Consider the following 21321-nt stretch of genomic DNA (forward strand, 5'->3'; position numbering starts at 1 on the left):
TACCAAAATCTTCTACCATAACAGTGTGTCTGTTAACTCTAAGGCTGCATTGACGGTGCGGACGCCCAATCCGTTTAGACTGGGAACGTTCATTCTGTCCGATTTTCAGGGCATTTCCAGGTCAGTTCCTGTTTGAGTTTGAGTCACTGCCTATTTATTTGGGTGATTCCCAGGTCACCTTCTGTTCTATAACTCAAACAGTAAGTGACCCATAAAATACTCCAAAATCAACAGGAAGTAACTGAAAATCAACAGGTTGATGACCTTAAATGGCCCAAAATTACTTCATTGTCTAGCATTGACTGCCACTGACGGCCATAGACGTTCAATCCATTTGAAGTGGGAGGGATGGCAGCGAATGTTCATTCGCTGCCATCCCTCCCACTTCAAATGGATTGGACATCTACTAGTGATAAACAATTCACAGCAGAAGCATGTGTATCTGTTTTTTAGTTGTTTGTAGGATATCTAAGAATGATTTCCTGACCAATGTATCGATAATCGCTGTATCACCATATCGTCAGATCATCGTTATCGTGAGCTTTGTATCGCAAATCGTATCGTATCGTGAGTTACCAAGAGGTTCCCACTCCTACTGTAGCCTAACAATTATTTACAATCGCTCGAGAGAAAAATCCACTTTATTGTTTGCAGTAGTGTATTTTGTGTTCCACAACACACAGAACCAAATCACAAGTGAAAATGTGGCAGTGGGGGTCCAGAAGACCAGGCAAACAGTTCTGCGCCCCTTTTTGGCAGTGCACTCTTGTCTGTAGAGATTAGAATATCTGATGTTTTATTGCTTAGTGAAATGCTTAAATGTTGTTTACCAGTGGCTCGTCTTCACTTTTGTTTGCGTGTGGACTTAAGCTCCGCCCCCAATGTCCTGATTGGGCCTCTGATTGGCTCCACTGTCTCCTAGTGAATCCTTCTCTCCGCCCCCTCTCAACCACACTAGCGGCCAGTACTTGCCCTTGCTTCCACAAGTACCCTCTCGGTACCGTAACAAAGCGGACGTGCCCTTGTGCACGGCGGCCGACGCGACCCTCTAATGGCCATACAGCAGGCCGCGTAGAACTCTCCCACCCCCTCTCTCGCCGCGGAGATGCTGAGCGGCGCCACCAGTCAGGCCAGGCCGAGGCTGAGCCGCCTCTTCCTCGCGCCGGCTACCACAACGGCACCACTACTACCAGCACCACTAGTACCGACGTTGATGTGGAACGCGGGCGGCCGCCGACTGAGGTCCACGTCGTCCCTGCAGGGCTTCTCCGAATTGGCTCGAGAGCGCTCCAAGACCGTGACGTCGTTTTATAACCAGTCTGCCATTGACGTTTCCGCGGAGAAGGTGAGGATGAAACGTTTAGTACGACAGCGATGCTAATGGCTAGCTGGAAGTCAGACGCGTTCACTGACGGTCATTTATTTAAACCTTTCCGCCTCGCGGCCCGAAGCTTTAATATATACATGGAGTAAAATCAAGTTTAATATTCATACATGTTCATAATCTTCCACTAATTTTCCGGCCCAATAATAACCTCTTTCGGTTAGTAATCGCATTGATAATAATTACGAAAGTAAGGCGGCAGGTGGTAACGTTTACACAACACGCCAAGTTTGCCACTTTTCAGAAACCGTATTTTGATCATTTAATCGACTCTTTGATCATTTAACGTGTTTTATGGACTATTTTGTCCTATTCAAAGCGTTTCGTCGAATGATTTGGACACTTGCAGGATGAAGTGCACGGGTGTCATTCGGTGTGACCAAATTTTGCTCGAGGGCCCTGAAGGCAGCAGGATTTTTTTGGGCTGTTCCTTCCCACGAGCAGTTCTTCTTTGCCATCTTTTGTCCCACTTAATACAATATTGCCAAATCGCTTAGTAGGATTGTATTTCACCTTGGAACTGCCAAGTTACAAGTTAAGACTAAGAGTAAATGAAAAAAGATTTGGAAATGACACAGCAACACTATTTTGTCAAGATGACTATTTGAAATCGCTGAAATCACGTCAACATAGTTGGAATCACCATTTTTGTGTAAATTATATTAACAATCTATTTCCTTCATGCTTTGCATCATGCCCAAACTGGCAGAGTAGCAAATGAGGCCTAGTCCTAAAGTCCTAAATAAAAATAAACAACACAATAAGATTTAAAGCCCTCACATTAAATTTTCCTAATCCACAAAATTAAAATTTGAAATTCTAGCTGGTCCCAGATCTTACATTTTCTAACAAGTTCCAGGAATTGTTTAGTATCTGCGCCCAGTTCCAAAGCAGCCGGAGGACACACGTGAGTCCAGAAAAAGAAAATATTTGGAGAAAAAAAGGGGAGTTGCCAAAAGTTCCACATGTGCATAAATCAGCAGCTGCCTCCTTGTATACAGCACTCATGTTTTTCTTCTCTGTAGTGTCTTCAGAAAGAAGCACAATAGATAAGATTTGTTCTAATCTTATAATTAATTCCATGGGTAGCCCTGAAAGCCATGGCACACCCTTTAAACTCACTACACTCATTACACAAAGAAGACACAATGTAAATTTATGGTAGGAGAGGCCACACTTATCAAACGACCAATTCAAAAAGATCTACTGACACATCTCACTGTCATTACCTTAATATGGTAATTCATAATTTTAAACATTTTTTTTTAAATTTTTAGATCCAACCCATCATGATATGATGTTGATTAGGGGTGTGACAAAATATCGAAATTGTGATATATCGTGATACTTTTCATCCCAAAAGGTTCTCGAAATGCTAGTGCCAAGAATCGAGATATGGTTTAAAAATGTCAAAGTGTCAATGCATTAATAAATGAAAAAACAGGGAACAGTTGCTACCAAAATCTTCCTCGGTAGTAATGTCTCAGTTAACTCTATCAATTAAGGCAAGGCAAATTTATTTATATCAACACTAGGCAATTCAAAGTGCTTTACATCACATGAAGATCTTAAAAATCACAAAATCAATAGAATGTGAAAACAAATACAATCGAAACAGGAAATAAAATTATACATAAAAATCGCATTTAATCACTAATAGAATAAAAAATAAAAAATACTACTACTACTACGAATAATAATAATTGAAATCAGCAATGCAGATAAATCACAAGAGGAATAAGAAGCAAATAGCTTGATAGCTTGATTAAGACTGGGAAGGGCGAATTAACCTTCGTTCATTTGAAACTAGAGCATTAACAGTCACTCAGATTTTCGGGGCATTTACAGGTCACTTTCTGTTCATTTTAGGACATTTACAGGTCCCTTCCTGTTGGGTTTGAGTCACTGAGTATTTATTTGGGAGATTCCCAAGTCACTTCCTGTTCTGTAACCCAAAATCAACAGGAAGTGGCGCAAAAATGCTCTATAATCAACAGGAAGTGGCGCAAAAATGCTCCGAAATCAACAGGAAGTGACCGAAAATGGACTGGACGTCTACTCGTGATGAATTTACAGCAGAAGATGAAATTAGCTTGTTTTTCAGTTTATTAGTTATTTTCTTGAATATCCTAGAATGATTTCCTAACCAATGTATTGATAATCGTTGTATCGCCATATTGTGAGATCATCGTTATCTTAAGCTTTGAATCGCAAATTGGATCATATCATGGGGTACCAAGAGATTCCCACCCCTAATGTTGATTGATGTCTTTTAGGCTTCAGTGCGACTCACCTTAGCAACTTTGCTGTACGCAGGCAAGTCACCGGACGGACATCACATTCTGGTAAGTAAGTTGGTCAACACCCACAGTTCGAGCGGTTCCATTTAAGCATTTGTTCCAATGTCCCAGAGCAGCGCCAAGTACCTGCATAAGGAGCTCCCTGTGCGGATCGCTCACCGCATCAAAGGCTTTCGGAGCCTGCCCTTCATCATTGGATGCAACCCAACCATCCTCCAAGTGGTAAGTCCACACATACACACCTAACACTGTATTAAGTCCCATGCTGCCTTTGTATATCGATCATCATCAATGGCAGAGAATGGGTTAAGATGTTTAAGTGGGTCACAGCGAGGCTGAACTTTGACTCACTTAGCAGTTCCACGAAAGGCAACGTTGCTGGCTCGGGTTGCTGGGCAACTCCCACATGTGTATGTTAGCCAGCAACCACACTTCACTGTTACCGCTTGTTCTTTTTTTAACTTCATTTATCATTTTTATTTTCATTGCTTGACCGCTGTGATACAGTTAGTGAGTTGTGGAATTTGTTGAGGACAAAGAGGCTTGTTGTGGGGTTTATGTAGTATTACTTGTATTTACCTCCCATTTTACTTCACAACTACTGCGAAGCCAAAACTAGTCATACTAAAATAGGGTGAGTGTTCTTACCAAGTATTTTTCTTGGAACGCAGTGTTCTTTTGTCATCATGCATAATACTCCTTGTTATCGCCGCAAAATTCAATTTTTGTTTAAACGATATGCAGTACCTTGTTCTAAAAGGAAGCTAAATTGTCCAAATGTGCTTTTAAAAGGCTTTTTCCGCATCGTTTTCCCAAACAGCTTCACGATGCGAAGTTTGCGGAATTGCAACGCACAGTTGCACCATCTGCAGAATAATCACGCTGTAGTTCTTTGGTGGTGGTCTAGGGGCTCTCATTGACCATTCCCACCATCCTTCGCATCTCGGATATTTTTCATGGCATGCCTCTTCTGGCCTGAATAAGAATTGTGTTTGTGATCTTCCATTTCTCATTTTTTTCCTCACAGTGGAAACTAACAGCCCAATTGTCATGTAATGTTGAACAGTCTTTTTATTCAGGTCATGTGAGAGGTGTTTTAAGGTCCCTCATTTTGTCACTCGTTGCTGGAGATTCAAAGAGAAGCAACATTTAATTGGTCACCTTAAATACATTTGAAACTTCCTATCCAATTCACCAGTGCTATTAAGTTAAATGTAGTCAAATCAACAAGGGTGCCCAAATGTTTGCAACTGTAATTTTTTAATGCATATTTCACATCTTGCATTAGTTAGATAAACTTGGTTTCACTTCTCTAATGTTACTCATCCCATCAGTTTTTTTATATAAAAAAATGAAGTTGCTGAACCAAACACCCAATGATTTATAAATGAAAATAATGGAATTTGTCAGGGGTGCCCTAATATATTTTTTTTCCACGGCAATAGTATGTTTTTTTTTTTTTCCTAAAAATAAACTAAATAATAAAATTAAAAGGTTTGTGTTCTGTTTAGTTCATCCAACAAAGAAACTCAATTCCGAAACTTTTGTTTATTAAACATGCAATCCGTAGATGTTGTCTGCTTTGATTAATTATATGTGGCTACAATGCATTTGTCAAGTATTATTCTCTTTCTATCCATGTGGGACGCCATCAGGGAAGAAACACTTTTTTTCCCTCTCATAATCCTCGTGCGGCCTCCCGTTTTTTTTTCTCCGTTGAACTTTCCCCTACATTCTTTCTTCTCTTGTACAAAACACTCACCATCTTTGTCCAATCAACACGTGACCCATTTAATTATCTATGATTTTTTTTTTTGTAGTCAAAAAGAAGAGATTGGTTTTTAGTAACATGTGAGTGACAAACTGTGTTGAAAATGTGGCTGACCGTGCACAATGATCAAGCCTCCCCCTCCTCTTCCAGCACGAACTCTACATCAGAGCATACCACATGCTCAGCGACTTTCCTACTGTGAGTACCACACACACTCACTCGCTTGTATACATGACAGTAAATACACACGGTCAGATCGAGTTCAAGTTCCTTGTTGGTTACTGAAAAAGATATGAGGCTTACTTAGTGCCTTTTCAAAACAAACCATATTTACAAGCCACAATCATATTATTAGATGATGTCAGCCGTGACAAATGAAATAGTCAACAAATTTTCAAAACAACAGTGCAGGAGATGTGACGTGGTCTTGTTGTTGTGAAATACGATAACAAACTAAAATGGTTTCGCCATCCAAATGCTGTTTGTAAGGAAAAGTGACAGTTAAAAAAAAAAAAAAAACTGGGAGGGTGGCAAGGCAACGAATATTCAGTAATTCACACATCAAAAACTTTATTTTATATATATATATATATATATCTTGTATAAAAATTAAGGCAAGTTAATCATTTTTTTGGCAAAAATGTACAGTTCCGCCAAAATTTGATTTAAAAACTTCCTCTTACAATTTCAATGCCTCCATTCATTTTGAAAGGCACATACAACACCCAAAAAAGTCATTCTTTTTAACAAAAACAATATTGCCTCATGTATGTTGCCCCAAAATCAACATGAAATGCCCCAGAATCAGCAGAGAGTAACCGAACATCAACAGGAGGTGGCCCGGGAATGGCCCAAAATCAGCAGCACACATCGAGTAAATGCCCCATGATGAGGCTCAGAATCAACAGAAAGTGATCTGTAGTTGCCCCAAAATATACAGGAAACGAAGCCACGGCAGATTACAGACTAATTAGTTGAATAATTTGTTAAAGATTTTGTTTGATGAAATAAATTAGAGTGAATATAAACATTGCCATTGACATCGCTGGATGACCAGTTCATTTAACCCTTTGGATGCTCATGTTTCAGTGCCATTGACAGTAAAAATGGATTGTCAGTCTACCGCTGTAATGGCAGCCAATAAGTTTATTGACTGCCATATACGTGAATAGGGCTCCAAATCAGTTTAAACTGGGAGGGTTGACAGCCAAACGGCTTGGATGTCTATTACTGTGATCCCTTGTTTTTCACGGTTAATGGGGACCAGAACCCGCCGCGATAAGTGAAAAACCGCATAGTGCATTGTATCACAAAAGTGAGTACACCCCTTGCATTTCTGCAGATATTTAAGTATATCTTTTCATGGGACAAGACTGACAAAATGACACTTTGACACAACAAAAAGTAGTCTGTGTGCAGCTTATATGATAGAGTACATTTATTTTCCCCTCAAAATGACTCAAAATAAAGCCATTGATATCTAAACCCCTGGCAACGAAATGGAGTACACCCCTTAGTGAAAGTTGTCGATATTAACATACAACATGTCAACTGTCAATATTTTGTGTGGCCACCACTATAATCCAGAACTGCCTTTACTCTCCTGGGCATGGAGTTGATCAGAGCTTCACAGGTTGCCACTGGAATGCTCCTCCACTCCTCCATGACGACGTTGCGGAGCTGCCGGAGGTGTTCTATTGGGTTGAAGTCTGGAGACATGCTTGGCCAGTCCAACACCTTTACCCTCAGCCTCGTCAGTAAAGCAGTGATCATCTTGGAGGTGTGTTTGGGGTCATTGTCATGCTGGAACACTGCCCTGTGACCCAGTTTCTGGAGGGAGGGGATTATGCTCTTCTGCAGTATTTCACAGTACATGTTTGTACAAGTATTTCACAACTCTCCAACACCTGCAGCACTCATGCAGCCCCAGACCACGACAATCCCACCATCATGCTTGACTGTAGGCATGACACACTTATCTTTGTACTCTTCACCTGGTCGCCGCCACACACACACACACACACACGCTTGAGACAATCAGAGCTAAACAAATTAATCTTCGTCTCATCAGACCTAAGGACATGGTTCCAGTAATCCATGTGCTTTATTGACATGTCTTCAGCAAACTGTTTGCGGGCTCTCTTGTGTACCGTCTTCAGAAGAGGCTTCCTCCTGGGGTGACAGCCATGCACACCAATTTGATATGGAGTGCGGCGTATGGTCTGAGCACTAACAGGCTGACCCCCCACCTCTTCAATCTCTGCAGCAATGCTGACAGCAGTCGTGCGACGATCATTCAAAGAAAGCATTTTGATGTGATGCTCAGCACGTGCACTCAGCTTCTTTGGGCGACCAACCCGAGGCCTGTTCTGAATGGACCCTGCTCTTTTAAAATGCTGGATGATCTTAGCCACTGTCTTGTAGCCTTGGCCATCTTCATTTAGTGCAAAAATACGTCTTTTAAGATCACCAGAGAGTTCTTTGCCATGTGGTGCCATGGTGGAACTTTTCAGTAACCAGGATGAAATTTGAACACGCCTGGACCTAGTAACACTCACGAGTCACATGACATTTTGGAGGGAAAATGAGAAGCAGTACTCAACTTGGACATTTAAATATGTAAGTAGTTTCTGAAGGGTGTACTCACTTTTGTTGCCAGGGGTTTAGATATTAATGGCTATAATTTTCAATTAATTTGAGGGGGGGGGGGATTAACCCTATTATATAAGCTGCACACAGACTACTTTTCATTGTGTCAAAGTGTCATTTTGTCAGTGTTCTCCCATGAAAAGATGCAGAAATGCGAGGGTTGTACTCAATTTTGCGATACACTGTAGCTCCCGGTCAACCACGAACAAGATTTTTTTTTACCGTAACTCCCGCTCATCCATAATTCGATGACTTTTCAGTCAGATTTCCCAGTCAATGAATAATCAACTATTTGTCACCATCGGTTCATCAATTATAAAACAATGTTAACCCAATCATCGCCTGACATACCATATTCAACGTCACTGTCAGGTGTCATTGGTATTTGCAATGTTGATTCAACATTGTTTATAGTCGAAAATTTCATTTCAATTTCAACCGTACTGATGATTTTGATGGAAAATCAACGTTTACTCAACATCCGTCTGCTATCTGGGAAGTTTTAAATATGTTACTGTCCCACCGAATTATTTTTAAAATAGAATTAAGTAGAAAAATCCTTGTCTTTATTAAATGCCTCATTGAGTGAGTCAACTCAAATCCGATCAAGCTGCTCACTCACACACAATGAGTTGCCACAGCAACTGTATAACAAGCTGAACGATGATCGACGCATGCGGCGCTTTGAAGTTTCGGCTTCCAAGCGTCTCTGGCAAGATCGAACCTTAACCTTTGTCATTCATCGTCAACTTTTATAAGCAAATCCAGTGCACTGCCAGACAAAGAAAAGCAGCAGGGACAGCTCATCTGTATTTATTTATTCATTTTTTAATTGAAAAAAAAAAATCCACGATGGACTGGGGGCGCGAAGTTTGAAGCGCGAACAAGCGAGGGATCATTGTACCATCAACGGCTCTGAAACGTGATCGTAGTAAATTTTCCTGGTGCAGATCAAGGATCAGGACGTTGAGGCTCGCTTCTGCAAGCTGGTGCAGCAGCTGCTGGACGACCACAAGGACGTGGTCACCATGTTAGCTCAGGGATTCCGGGAATGTCGCAAGCATATTCAGGTATTAACGACTCAATATTGGAGTTATTACAAATACAGTGGGTAGAACAGGTATTTGATACACTGCCAATTTTGCTGGTTTTCCCACTTGCAAAGCATGTAGAGGTCTCTAATTTGTATCATAGGTTCTTTTCAACTGTGAGGGACGGAATCTAATACAAAAAAACAGAAAATCAAGTTGTATGATTTTTAAATAATACATTTGCATTTAATTGCATGAAATAAGTATTTGATACATCACAAAAATCGAACTTAATATTTGGTACAGAAACCTTTGTTTGCTATTACAGATACCAAACGTTTCCTGTAGTCCTTGACAAGGTTTGCACACACTGCAGCAGGGATTTTGGCCCACTCCTCAATGCAGATGTTCTCCAGAGCCTTCAGGTTTCGGGGCTGCTGCCAGGCAACACGGACTTTCAGCTCCCTCCGTAGATTTTCTATCGGGTTCAGATTATTAGAAAATGGAAGAAGTTCAAGTTGACGGTCAATCTGCCTCGTTTTGGGGCTCCATGCAAGATCTCACCTCGTGGGGCATCACTGATCATGAGGAAGGTGAGGGATCAGCCCAGAACTACACGGCGGGACCTGGTCAATGACCTGAAGAGAGCTGGAACCACAGTTTCGAAGAAAACCATCGGAAACACATTATGCCGTCATGGATTAAAATCCTACAGCACACGCAAGGTCCCGCTGCTGAAGCCAGTGCATGTCCAGACTAGGCATGTGCCGATTACCGGTTTCAAGGTATACCGTGGTATGAAAACATCAAGGTTTCAAAACCGCAAAAATTTTCTATCATACCGTCCTAAGGTATTAGCTACTCGTTATGTCCCAAAAATGCATGGAGAAATCCCTCACATGCAGCTGTAAGGCTCAACCCTCCCCCACCGGTTGTTGCTCAGTGTCAGTGAGTGAGCCGTGCTACACGACAGCTTGAGGAGGTGAAACTCCTGAACTTTTTCCCCCATCGAAGAAAATGAAATCGCTGGAATGGGAATACTTCAGCTACAGAAAACTTACAGATGACAGCAGCTTAGAGGACGGCCAACCAACATGTAAAATGTTGCGGAGGGTGCCTGCCGAGGAGGCAAAACCTCCAATATGATTTCACATTTGTAAAAAATTAAAGGTTACTAAACAATGTCATGAACGTTTCCCACCAGCTACGAGTATTAACTCCAGCATGTTTAGTGTGTCTAGCGGTGGTAAAATGTGTTTTTTTCTTTCTGGCACTGTCTGTGTTGAAAAAAAAGAGTGTGAGTAGAATGTAAATATAATACGAGTTATACACACGTGCTTTTTATGGAAAATAATTCAATTATTTTTGTTCTGATGGTAATAATGTTGAGCTGTGGCTGTGGGTTTAGGCATACTTAAAGGACTCCATTTATTTAAATTTTATTTATAACATTTCCGTTATAATTTTTTTCTAAATTCATTTTAACTTAACATTATACTTTTGTTGTAATTTGCTAACATGTTTTCCAAAAATAAAAATCTTGTTCAATGGAATTTTTTTTTTTTTTTTTTAACCCAGATATCTCAAAGTAACACATTTTAGAGCTTTAATTGCAATACCGTGATACCGAATAACCGTGATATTTTTGCTTAAGGTTATCATACCGTGAGAATCTCATCCCGGCACATGCCTAGTCCAGACACGTCTTAAGTTTGCCACTGACCATCTAGATGATCCAGAGGAGCAATGGGATAAGGTCATGTGGTCGGATGAGACCAAAATTGAACTTTTTGGTCTAAACTCGGCTCGTCGTGTTTGGAGGAAAAAGAAGGATAAGTACAACCCCAAGAACACCATCCCAACCGTGACACATGGAGGAGGAAACATTTTTTGGGGCTGCTTCTCTGCCAAGGGTACAGGACAACTGCACCGTATTGAGGGGAGGATGGATGGGGCTATGTATCGCCAGATCTTGGCTGACAACCTCCTTCCTTCAGTGAGAGCCCTGAAGATGGGTCGTGGCTGGGTCTTCACAACGACCCAAAGCACACAGCCAAGGCAACTAAAGAGTGGCTCCGTAAGAAGCATCTTAAGGTCCTGGAGTGGCCTAGCCAGTCACCAGATCTGAACCCGATAGAAAATCTACGGAGGGAGCTGAAAGTCCGTGTTGCCTGGCAGCAGCCCCGAAACCTGAAGGCTCTGGAGAACATCTGCATTGAGGAGTGGGCCAAAATCCCTGCTGCAGTGTGTGCAAACCTTGTCAAGGACTACAGGAAACGTTTGGTATCTGTAATAGCAAACAAAGGTTTCTGTACCAAATATTAAGTTCGATTTTTGTGATGTATCAAATACTTATTTCATGCAATTAAATGCAAATGTATTATTTAAAAATCATACAACTTGATTTTCTGTTTTTTTGTATTAGATTCCGTCCCTCACAGTTGAAGATAACCTATGATACAAATTAAAGACCTCTACATGGCTTGCAAGTGGGAAAACCAGCAAAATTGGCAGTGTATCAAATACTTGTTCTCCCCACAGTAGATGTAGTACTTGAAACCATCTCTTTCTTTCGTCCTTCCAGGATGAGACGATACTGCGCAACTTCCTGGACACAACGCTGTGCTCTCGCCTGGGAATTCGTATGTTGGCCACGCACCACCTCGCTCTGCATGAAGACAACGTACGTCAACTTCTCTTACTTTCTACCGGCCGAGTACTTACCTTATCATTGCCCTCGCAGGCTGACTTTGTGGGCATCATCTGCAGACGTTTGTCCCCAAAGAAGATCATTGAGAAGTGGGTTGACTTTGCTAGGTGAGCACCTCTGATTTGACAGCTAAGAAGACAGAACAGCCGATCAGTGCGCACCAAGATAAACTTTCCGAGGGTTATCACTTGTGTTGATTGTGTCAGCTTATCACTTTGACCTGTGCCCTCTGCTTTGTTTGTTTGGGCTAAGTGAGTACACTTGGGTGTGTTAGTTTACAGTGCTTTACTTGTGCCTGCAGGCGTCTGTGCGAGCATCAGTACGGCAACTCTCCCAGAGTTCGCATCAATGGCCACGTGGCAGCACGCTTCCCCTTCATACCGCTGCCGCTTGACTATATCTTGCCCGAGCTGCTTAAAAATGCCATGAGGTACACGCACACACACAACAGAAGTGACTTATAGGGATGTTTTAATTCACAATCATGTGAGACAAATTTAGCTAACTTATAAATTACGTTTGTAAAGACACCCAACTACATTGTACTGAACTGGGGTCGACAATATAAATGGCCTGGTGGCCCGGAAGTACTTTTAAAACAGTCAGGGCCACCAGAATGCTCCATCCACTGGCTCGCTGGAAAGGAAACAGAAAAAACTCTTATTTCACATCATCTCCCAGTGGTCCCATGTTTTGATGACGTCTGCACTATCCCGATCAAAGACGACCTTACAGTCTATGCAGCCAGCCGTTGCTCTTGGTAGGGTGTAAACACACCTGATTCACTTGCTCGCTCCCGCGCGAACACGCGGAACCTAATTACTGCTGCTGATTGATTGTCAGTATCTCAGTACTCACCTAACGTTACACTACAAGACGACATGTTTCCGAGACCCCCAACACCCGGCCAAGCACCATGAGGGGAAAAAAGATCACTCAAGAAAGAGAAAGTCACCGGAGAAGTTGAGGAAAAGTGAAATCCAATATGAAAAGAAAAGCGAGAGAAAGTTTCAGCCCCAGTGTCGAGACCGCTGGAATTGGCTCTGCTAAGATGAGAAAAAAAACGAGGTTTACTGTGAGGTGTGCAGATCAATGCCCACATATGCAGACAAGTAAGTTACAGGAAAGTTAAGGAGTATGAAGCCTATCGAATGAACATAACGTGATAATTCATCTACGTGACTACAGAGAAAATAATATCGTCATAACGATGGTCTAACTTGAAAACCGTTGGCCATAATTGCCTTAGTCATTTCTTTGACTTCCATGGTGCAAAAATAAGCTAACTGAGGAGGAGATGGAGGAAGAGCTTTGTATACTAGAGTGATTATGGTATGATTATGGAATTAAATAGGATTATTTGCACTAGATTCTTGTTTTTGCACCGTTTTTCTACAATTTTCATTAAATCCACCTCAAAAATACATTTTATTCATGTTATTCAAGCAAAGTGTTCTTTTTTTCCTGATTATTTGCATCAATAACTGACTCGTTGACCTGGGCCAGTGGTTTTGATAGTGGGACCAGTGAACTTCAAAATGAATTAGTTCATTAATATACCTTATTGTCTACCCCTGCTTAAGGTTTCCTTCAGAGAGGCATTATGTTGGGCAACCCATATAAGTGTTTAACTCTTATTTAACTCTGGTTCAACTAGTCCTCCCAGTTTGAATGAATTGAATGTCTTGCGTTGTCAATGGCAATCAGCAAGTTAAATGCTATGAAATAAAAAAATATATCTATACTTTAGAGGGTTTGGGGCCGATAATGTCAAATCCAAGTGGACATCCGTTGCTGTCAATGGGTCTTTTTAATATCATTTTTCTTCCTTTTGCTAATGGCCACAGTACATACTCTGTGAATGCTATCTGGGCTGGCAGTGAATTGGTTTTTTAAAAAAATCTTTTTTTTTTTTTTCCCCTTTAAAAAATAAAGTGGAAAATTGTATATGTGCATTTTTTAGTCAATTATTTTAATTTAAAAACAAGGAAACTTAAATGTTCTTTTGTGTATATTTGTGTTATATCTTATTATGTGAAACATTGCGACATTTGTCATTGTAATTTGTCAATGAAGTAATATTACGGGGAAAAAAAGCTATAGTAAAATATTATGAAATTAATGACTTAGTATTATGTAACTACGGATATTACATGATGTTTTATGGCTACAACATGGCTAAATCGTAAAGTTATGATTTTGCGTAACTACGTACTATATGTAATGTAACAAGAAACACCGCTGCGCCGCCTTTGTTAAATGAACTGCATTGAGCATCTCATGAGGCTTTATTTTAGAATCTTTTACATCAGATGCTCAATACCATTCATTTTAACATTAGTGGCGCGGCGCTAGATCTTGTAATATTACATTGTCACATAGTCCTAACATTACAACTTAGCGTGCTACAACCATACATAACTTAAAGTACGTAAAGTTAAGTAACATTACAACTTTAATCTCGTATTATTACTAACTTTATTCTCGTACTCTATTTTTTTCCTGTTGTACAATTGCAATTTAATAGAAAAATTGTGCTTTGCTGCCCTCGTCGGGTGTTGTAGGAGCTTGTCATTCAAATTACAAATATCCTGTGAAAAACGCAACCCAATCAGTCTTGACTAAGGGGCCGTTTACATGGTGACTCCCTGTGAATACGAAAAATTTTAAATTCGCATTTGCTTCTCCATTCGAACAATGTCGCAATTCCCCATGAAAATGATGTAGTATTCATGCCAGGTCCTAGGGGGCACTTCAGATTTACAGGGCAACAGAGAATGATGCACTTTGACCCCACCAAGCTTCCTCAGCCCTTAAAAAAATATGCCAGCCCACTCGAAGCAATGGCATTTTTCTTTTGTTCAAAAAGGCACAAAAATGGAAACGTTCAACATATTTAATTTAAAAATATTATTAAAACAGTAAATTAAAGCCAACATTCCGCCATATTTGCTGTTTTTAATGTTTAGTAGCACCGCTACACACGCCCAATATGACGTGTACGAGTGCTGACGTTATCGGCGCGGTCTGGCGCCGCGGGAGCCTTTGATATGCATGCCGAGGAAGTCCCCCCATAATCCCCCGCAATCCGATTCTTCCACTTTGGAGGCAGGATTCAGAATTTTTCGCCTTCCGTCTTCGCCGACACCATATGCACACGAGGCCACTCCGCAACAGTCATTGCGTCTTCGTGTCGCAGAGTCACCATGTAAACTGCCCCTAATTCTGTTTGTGTTTTGTCACACGTCGTCAGGGCGACCATGGAGAGCCACTTGGATACGCCTTACAACGTACCCGACGTGGTGGTCACCATCGCCAACAACGACATGGACTTTGTCATTAGGTGGGTGTCTTCTCATTGAGGAACCCCGCTGTTGAGGGAAGCCTCTGACCAGATTCCAATTTTGTCACGCGCAGGATTTCAGACCGCGGCGGCGGAATCCCGCATGGGATCATCGACAAGGTGATGGATTACCACTTCAGTACAGCCGAGGAGAGCGCGCAGGACCCTCGCATGAGCAATTTGTTTAACAACATCACCAACAGCGGCAACCAGTCCGGACCCATGCACGGGTAACGGATAATTATTAACTCATTACTTGGCATTAACAACAATAAACATCCAGTTCATTTGAAATGGGAGGACTGGCTGTGAATGCTCATTTTTTTCAGTCCCATTGACGGCACTAGAAGTCCAAAACTAAAACGAACCAGTTTTTGTAATGCAAACATCAGAAAATGTCCAATATAGAACAATATTGATTTGATTTTTTTTTTTCATTAAAAAAGGTTTTGTTACACATTTTAAAATGTTGTTCATGTTTTCTTTCAACCCAAAAATATTTTTTCAATGCCCAAATTAAAAACATTGTGATCAAATCTGAAAAACCAGCAACATATCAATAAACAGAATTGGTTCACAGATCAATAAAGGTCTTCTTATCTTATAATGTTTCATGTGTGGGGAAGAAAAATAATTTTTGTGGAGGGGCTATAATGAAAAAGAGGCTACAGTAAAAGTATATTTTTTGCAGCATGCATCTAATGCTTATTCTAGGGGCAAAAATATATATTTTTTAACTTTATTGGCTGGGTGTGTTCAAATCTTATAAAAAAAAAAATCGTATATTTCTTTTCATTCATGAGTTTAAAAACCTTTTTAAAATTCTAGTTTTTTTTTTATCTTTCATTTGCAGGTTTGGCTTCGGGCTGCCGACGTCACGCGCGTACGCCGAGTACCTCGGTGGCTCTCTGTCCATTCAATCCATGCAGGGCATCGGCACCGACATCTACCTGCGACTGCGCCACATCGACGGCAAGGGCGAAAGCTTCCGTGTGTAAATCGCCTTCGCTGCCATTCCTTCAATTTTTTTCTTTTTTTGCCTCCTTTCTTTTTCTGTTTTTTGCCTTAGACTGATTATAAGCTATGTTAGCTCTCAAATTGCGGACTTGTCTCATGTTTTCAATTATCGGGACAAACTGTGCATGATGGCATTAAAGAAAGTTACTGGTTATGAAGACACTCCAGCAAGGATGAAAGATGAAGGATCATCACAGCTGCCAAAATAGTATATAAAAGAACACGTTCTTCATTTTTGGATTGGTAGAATGTTGTTTGTTTTTGGGGAAAGAGTATTGCCTTTTTCACCGCAATGTTCCTCCCTTTGGTTCTTGTTGCCTTTAGTTGCTTTTTGTACTGTAAGTAACTTTTGCTATGTTAGTAAGTACTGTTTTGTCCTTTTTTTATTTTTATTTTTTAAACTCATTGGTCACCATTGACAGCAATAGACTTGAGAGGGTGGCACCGAACGAACATTCATTCATTCGCTGCCACCTTCCAAGATCAAATGGTTTGGACGTGTACGAGTGATAAACTTGTTTAACATCATCAATGGCACTGAAAGAGTTAACTTTTTCCAGGAATTTTGGAAACTCATCCTTTTAGTTGGCCAACACAAGTCTTGAATAGAAAAATGTGATGTCTCCAATTATTTTGACAATTTCCGGTGCTGTTGAGACAATCTTGACATTATTCAGACATTTTTTAACGGACACTTCCAAGTTTGTATGGTTACATTTTTGTGTAAATATGTAGTTGTAATGCATGTGGGACTTAGAACAGCTCAAGGAAAATTGTTAAAGGCGAGTGAGTGCGCCATCTGCTGGTGGAGAAAACCCAGCTGACTGAAAAAAAATACATTGACTTGCGAACATGTAGGTTGCAGACGTCATGACTGTACATTTTCCCCGTTAGAGAAATAGCAATTATTTCCAGCAAAAGTGTGGATCACGACTGTTTCATTTACTATTTTGCTAACAGTTTTTTTTCCTTGTTTCACCACATTAAAATTTGTGTTCTAACCGCTGACTCATTAAAGCATCATTATTTCTTAAAACTACCGTAGTTTTCGGACTATAAGGCGTACCTGACTATAAGCCGCCACGCACCAAATTTGACACAAAAACTGCATTTGTTCATAGATAAGCTGCACTGGACTATACAGTGCTGGCCCAGAAGTATTGGCAACCCTGCAATTCTGTCAGATAATGCTCAATTTCTCCCAGTAATATCTTCCTGTTTTTTTTTTTTTTTGCTTGCAATGAAAGAACACAAAAGAGAATGAAAAATAACAATGAAATCATTTTACACAAAACTCCAAAAATGGGCCGGACAAAAGTAATGGCACCCTTAGCCTAATACTTGGTAGCACAACCTTTAGACAAAATAACTACGCACAACCGCTTCTGGTATTCATCAATGAGATTCTTACAATGCTCTGCTGGAATTGTAGACCATTCTTCTTTGGCCAACTCCTCCAGGTCTCTGAGATTTGAAGGGTGCTTTCTCCAAGCTCCCATTTTCATATCTTTCCATAGGTGTTCTATGGGATTCAGGTCTGGACTCATTGCTGGCCACTTTAGAAGTCTCCAGTGCTTTCTCTCAAACCATTTTCTAGTGCTTTTTGAGGTGTGTTTTGGGTCACGGTCCTGCTGGAAGACTCATGACTGAGGGACACCCAGCACACTGAGCCCTACATTATGCTGTAAAATTTGTTGGTAGTCTTCAGACTTCATAATGCCATGCACACGGTCAAGCAGTCCAGTGCCAGAGGCAGAAAGCAACCCCAAAACCTCAGGGAACCTCCGCCATGTTTGACTGCGGGGACGGTGTTCTTTTATTTGAAGGCCTCGTTTTTTCCCCCTTGTAAAATATGTTGATGCTTTTTCCCCAAAAAGCTCTACTTTTGTCTAATCTACTAGAGAACATTCTTCCAAAACGTTTTTGGCTTTCTCATGTAAGTTTGAGCAAACTCCAGCCTTGCTTTTTTTATCTCTCTGGGTCAGAAGTGGGGTCTTCCTGGGTATACTACCATAAAGTCCCTTTTCATTCAGATGCCCAAGGATAGTACAGGTTGACACTGGTGTACCCTCAGACTGCAGGACAGCTTGAGCTTGTTTGGATATTAGCTGAGGTTCTTTATCCACCATCCGCACAATCTTTCGTTGAAATCTCCCGTCAATTTTTCTTTTCCTTCCACATCTAGGGAGGTTAGCCACAGTGCCATGGGCTTTACACTTATTGATGACACTGCGCACGGTAGACACAAGAACATTCAGGTCTTTGGAGATGGACTTGTAGCCTTGAGATTGCCCATGCTTCCTCACAATTTCGCTTCTCAAGTCATCAGACAGTTCTTTGGGCTTCTTTCTTTTATCCATGCTCAATGTGGTACACACAAGGACACAGGACAGGTTGAGTCAACTTGAATCCATTTTAACTGGCTGCAAATGTGATTTAGTTATTGCCACCACCCATTATGTGCCACAGGTAAATAACAGCTGCTGTTAGTTACACAAATTAGAGAAGCATCACGATTTTTCAAATGGTGCCAATACTTTTGTCCGGCCCATTTTTGGAGTTTTGTGTAAAATGATTTTTTTTTCATTCTCTTTTGTGTTTTGTCATTGCAAGCAAAATAAATGAAGAAATTACTAAGAAAGCCTTTCTAATTACAATCATTTTCTGGGAGAAATTGAGTGTTATCTGACAGAATTGGCCAATACTTTTGGCCAGCACTGTAACCTGCAGCTGTCCTCACTGTATTATATTTACACTAAAAGATTAACCGGAAACACTTTATTTGACAGCAGCTTTATAGGACTGTTATAAGAGCAAATGAACCAGTATGAAGCTTTGAACCAATTGGCTGCAAAGCTTCATTTGGCCATCACTGCGCCCTTGAGAGAGACAGTCAACCTCTGCTGCCACCTGCTGTCAACACTGTTGTTGTCCTACATGCCTCCTAGCATGCAATGCAGCATTGAATGTTGTGTGCTAATTATTTCTTCAGTTACTGTTCCGGTTGTTATATTAATTGCTAGTTATGGTATTCGGTAGCACTTTGTTTGACAGTGGCGCCATAAGACTCATAAAACCATAATAACTATGACATGACAGGATCATGAGCATTAATGCTTATGACATATCATTTTGTGTCATCCAGCAAATGTTCTCTTTTGAATGGATGTTAAAGATACGAGCGGGACGTAAATGGAGTTTGTGACATAATTTGCCAGATGACACTAAATGACATCAGTCATACACATTCATCAATGCCCATGATAGTGTCATGTCAGAACTATGGCGGTCTTAAGGCAGTCTTATGATACCGTTGTCAAACAAAGTTTTACCTATTAACCCAATTAATCAACAAATAAGTAGCACTGGAAAATAAGCCACTGGATTCAAACTGAGGGAAAAAAGTAGCGGTTTATAGTCCGAAAATTACATTATCTTGAATTGCTCCAAAAACAAAAGTGACTTAAATTCAACAAGAATGGCTGGTAAAATACCCCAAGACAAATATGGGGCGCCGTTTGTAAAGCAGCTCATGCTGAAAATTACGACAACATTTTCTCACATTTAGCACCACACAGTGTTTAAAACGTGGTGTGAAATTTTTGGAGTCACTTTTTTTTGCACATTTACAACATTATTTAGCAACTTAAATATTTATTTTCAAATAAGAAGTTTTAGACCTGATTGTTTAAATCCAGAACTAAATATTTAAATCTTACATTTATATCCTAAATGCTAAATCTGGTAACGGTTGGAACTAAATATTTAGCTTAATACAGTGCCTTGCAAAAGTATTCGGCCCCCTTGAATCTTGCAACCTTTCGCCACATTTCAGGCTTCAAACATAAAGATATGAAATTTAATTTTTTTTGTCAAGAATCAACAACAAGTGGGACACAATCGTGAAGTGGAACAACATTTATTGGATAATTTAAACTTTTTTAACAAATAAAAAACTGAAAAGTGGGGCGTGCAATATTATTCGGCCCCTTTACTTTCAGTGCAGCAAACTCACTCCAGAAGTTCAGTGAGGATCTCTGAATGATCCAATGTTGTCCTAAATGACCGATGATGATAAATAGAATCCACCTGTGTGTAATTAAGTCTCCGTATAAATGCACCTGCTCTGTGATAGTCTCAGGGTTCTGTTTAAAGTGCAGAGAGCATTATGAAAACCAAGGAACACACCAGGCAGGTCCGAGATACTGTTGTGGAGAAGTTTAAATTCGGATTTGGATACAAAAAGATTTCCCAAGCTTTAAACATCTCAAGGAGCACTGTGCAAGCCATCATATTGAAATGGAAGGAGCATCAGACCACTGCAAATCTACCAAGACCCGGCCGTCCTTCCAAACTTTCTTCTCAAACAAGGAGAAAACCGATCAGAGATGCAGCCAAGAGGCCCATGATCACTCTGGATGAACTGCAGAGATGTACAGCTGAGGTGGGAGAGTCTGTCCATAGGACAACAATCAGTCGTACGCTGCACAAATCTGGCCTTTATGGAAGAGTGGCAAGAAGAAAGCCATTTCTCAAAGATATCCATAAAAAGTCTCGTTTAAAGTTTGCCACAAGCCACCTGGGAGACACACCAAACATGTGGAAGAAGGTGCTCTGGTCAGATGAAACCAAAATTGAACTTTTTGGCCACAATGCAAAACAATATGTTTGGCGTAAAAGCAACACAGCTCATCACCCTGAACACACCATCCCCACTGTCAAACATGGTGGTGGCAGCATCATGGTTTGGGCCTGCTTTTCTTCAGCAGGGACAGGGAAGATGTTTAAAATTGACGGGAAGATGGATGCAGCCAAATACAGGAACATTCTGGAAGAAAACCTGATGGTATCTGCACAAGACCTGAGACTGGGACGGAGATTTATCTTCCAACAGGACAATGATCCAAAACATAAAGCCAAATCTACAATGCAATGGTTCAAAAATAAATGTATCCAGGTGTTAGAATGGCCAAGTCAAAGTCCAGACCTGAATCCAATCGAGAATCTGTGGAAAGAGCTGAAGACTGCTGTTCACAAACACTCTCCATCCAACCTCACTGAGCTCGAGCTGTTTTGCAAGGAAGAATGGGCAAGAATGTCAGTCTCTCAATGTGCA

The 21321-nt window shown here is 40.7% G+C and overlaps 1 protein-coding gene across 1 annotated transcript; it reads left to right on the plus strand.

The window, feature by feature from the left end:
- Positions 1–931: 931 nt before the first annotated feature.
- Positions 932–17206, plus strand: bckdk (branched chain ketoacid dehydrogenase kinase). The gene is made up of 11 exons (XM_057821465.1): positions 932–1345; positions 3661–3729; positions 3796–3906; positions 5606–5653; positions 9055–9174; positions 11720–11818; positions 11879–11952; positions 12147–12275; positions 15099–15188; positions 15263–15418; positions 16042–17206. The coding sequence occupies exons 1-11, from the start codon at positions 1106–1108 to the stop codon at positions 16184–16186; spliced, it is 1281 nt and encodes a 426-aa protein (XP_057677448.1). The 5' UTR covers positions 932–1105; the 3' UTR covers positions 16187–17206.
- The last annotated feature ends 4115 nt before the right edge of the window (positions 17207–21321 follow it).

This window comes from Corythoichthys intestinalis, chromosome 18, assembly GCF_030265065.1.
Source record: "Corythoichthys intestinalis isolate RoL2023-P3 chromosome 18, ASM3026506v1, whole genome shotgun sequence".
NCBI classification, from domain to species: domain Eukaryota; kingdom Metazoa; phylum Chordata; class Actinopteri; order Syngnathiformes; family Syngnathidae; genus Corythoichthys; species Corythoichthys intestinalis.

Excerpts from the sequence above, each read along its gene's own strand:
- bckdk (XM_057821465.1), top strand. The coding sequence starts at position 1,106 with ATGCTGAGCGGCGCCACCAGTCAGGCCAGGCCGAGGCTGAGCCGCCTC. Across the intron at positions 3,907-5,605 it reads ACCCAACCATCCTCCAAGTG|CACGAACTCTACATCAGAGC; the intron begins GTAAGTCCACAC and ends CTCCTCTTCCAG. Across the intron at positions 15,419-16,041 it reads CAGTCCGGACCCATGCACGG|GTTTGGCTTCGGGCTGCCGA; the intron begins GTAACGGATAAT and ends TTTCATTTGCAG.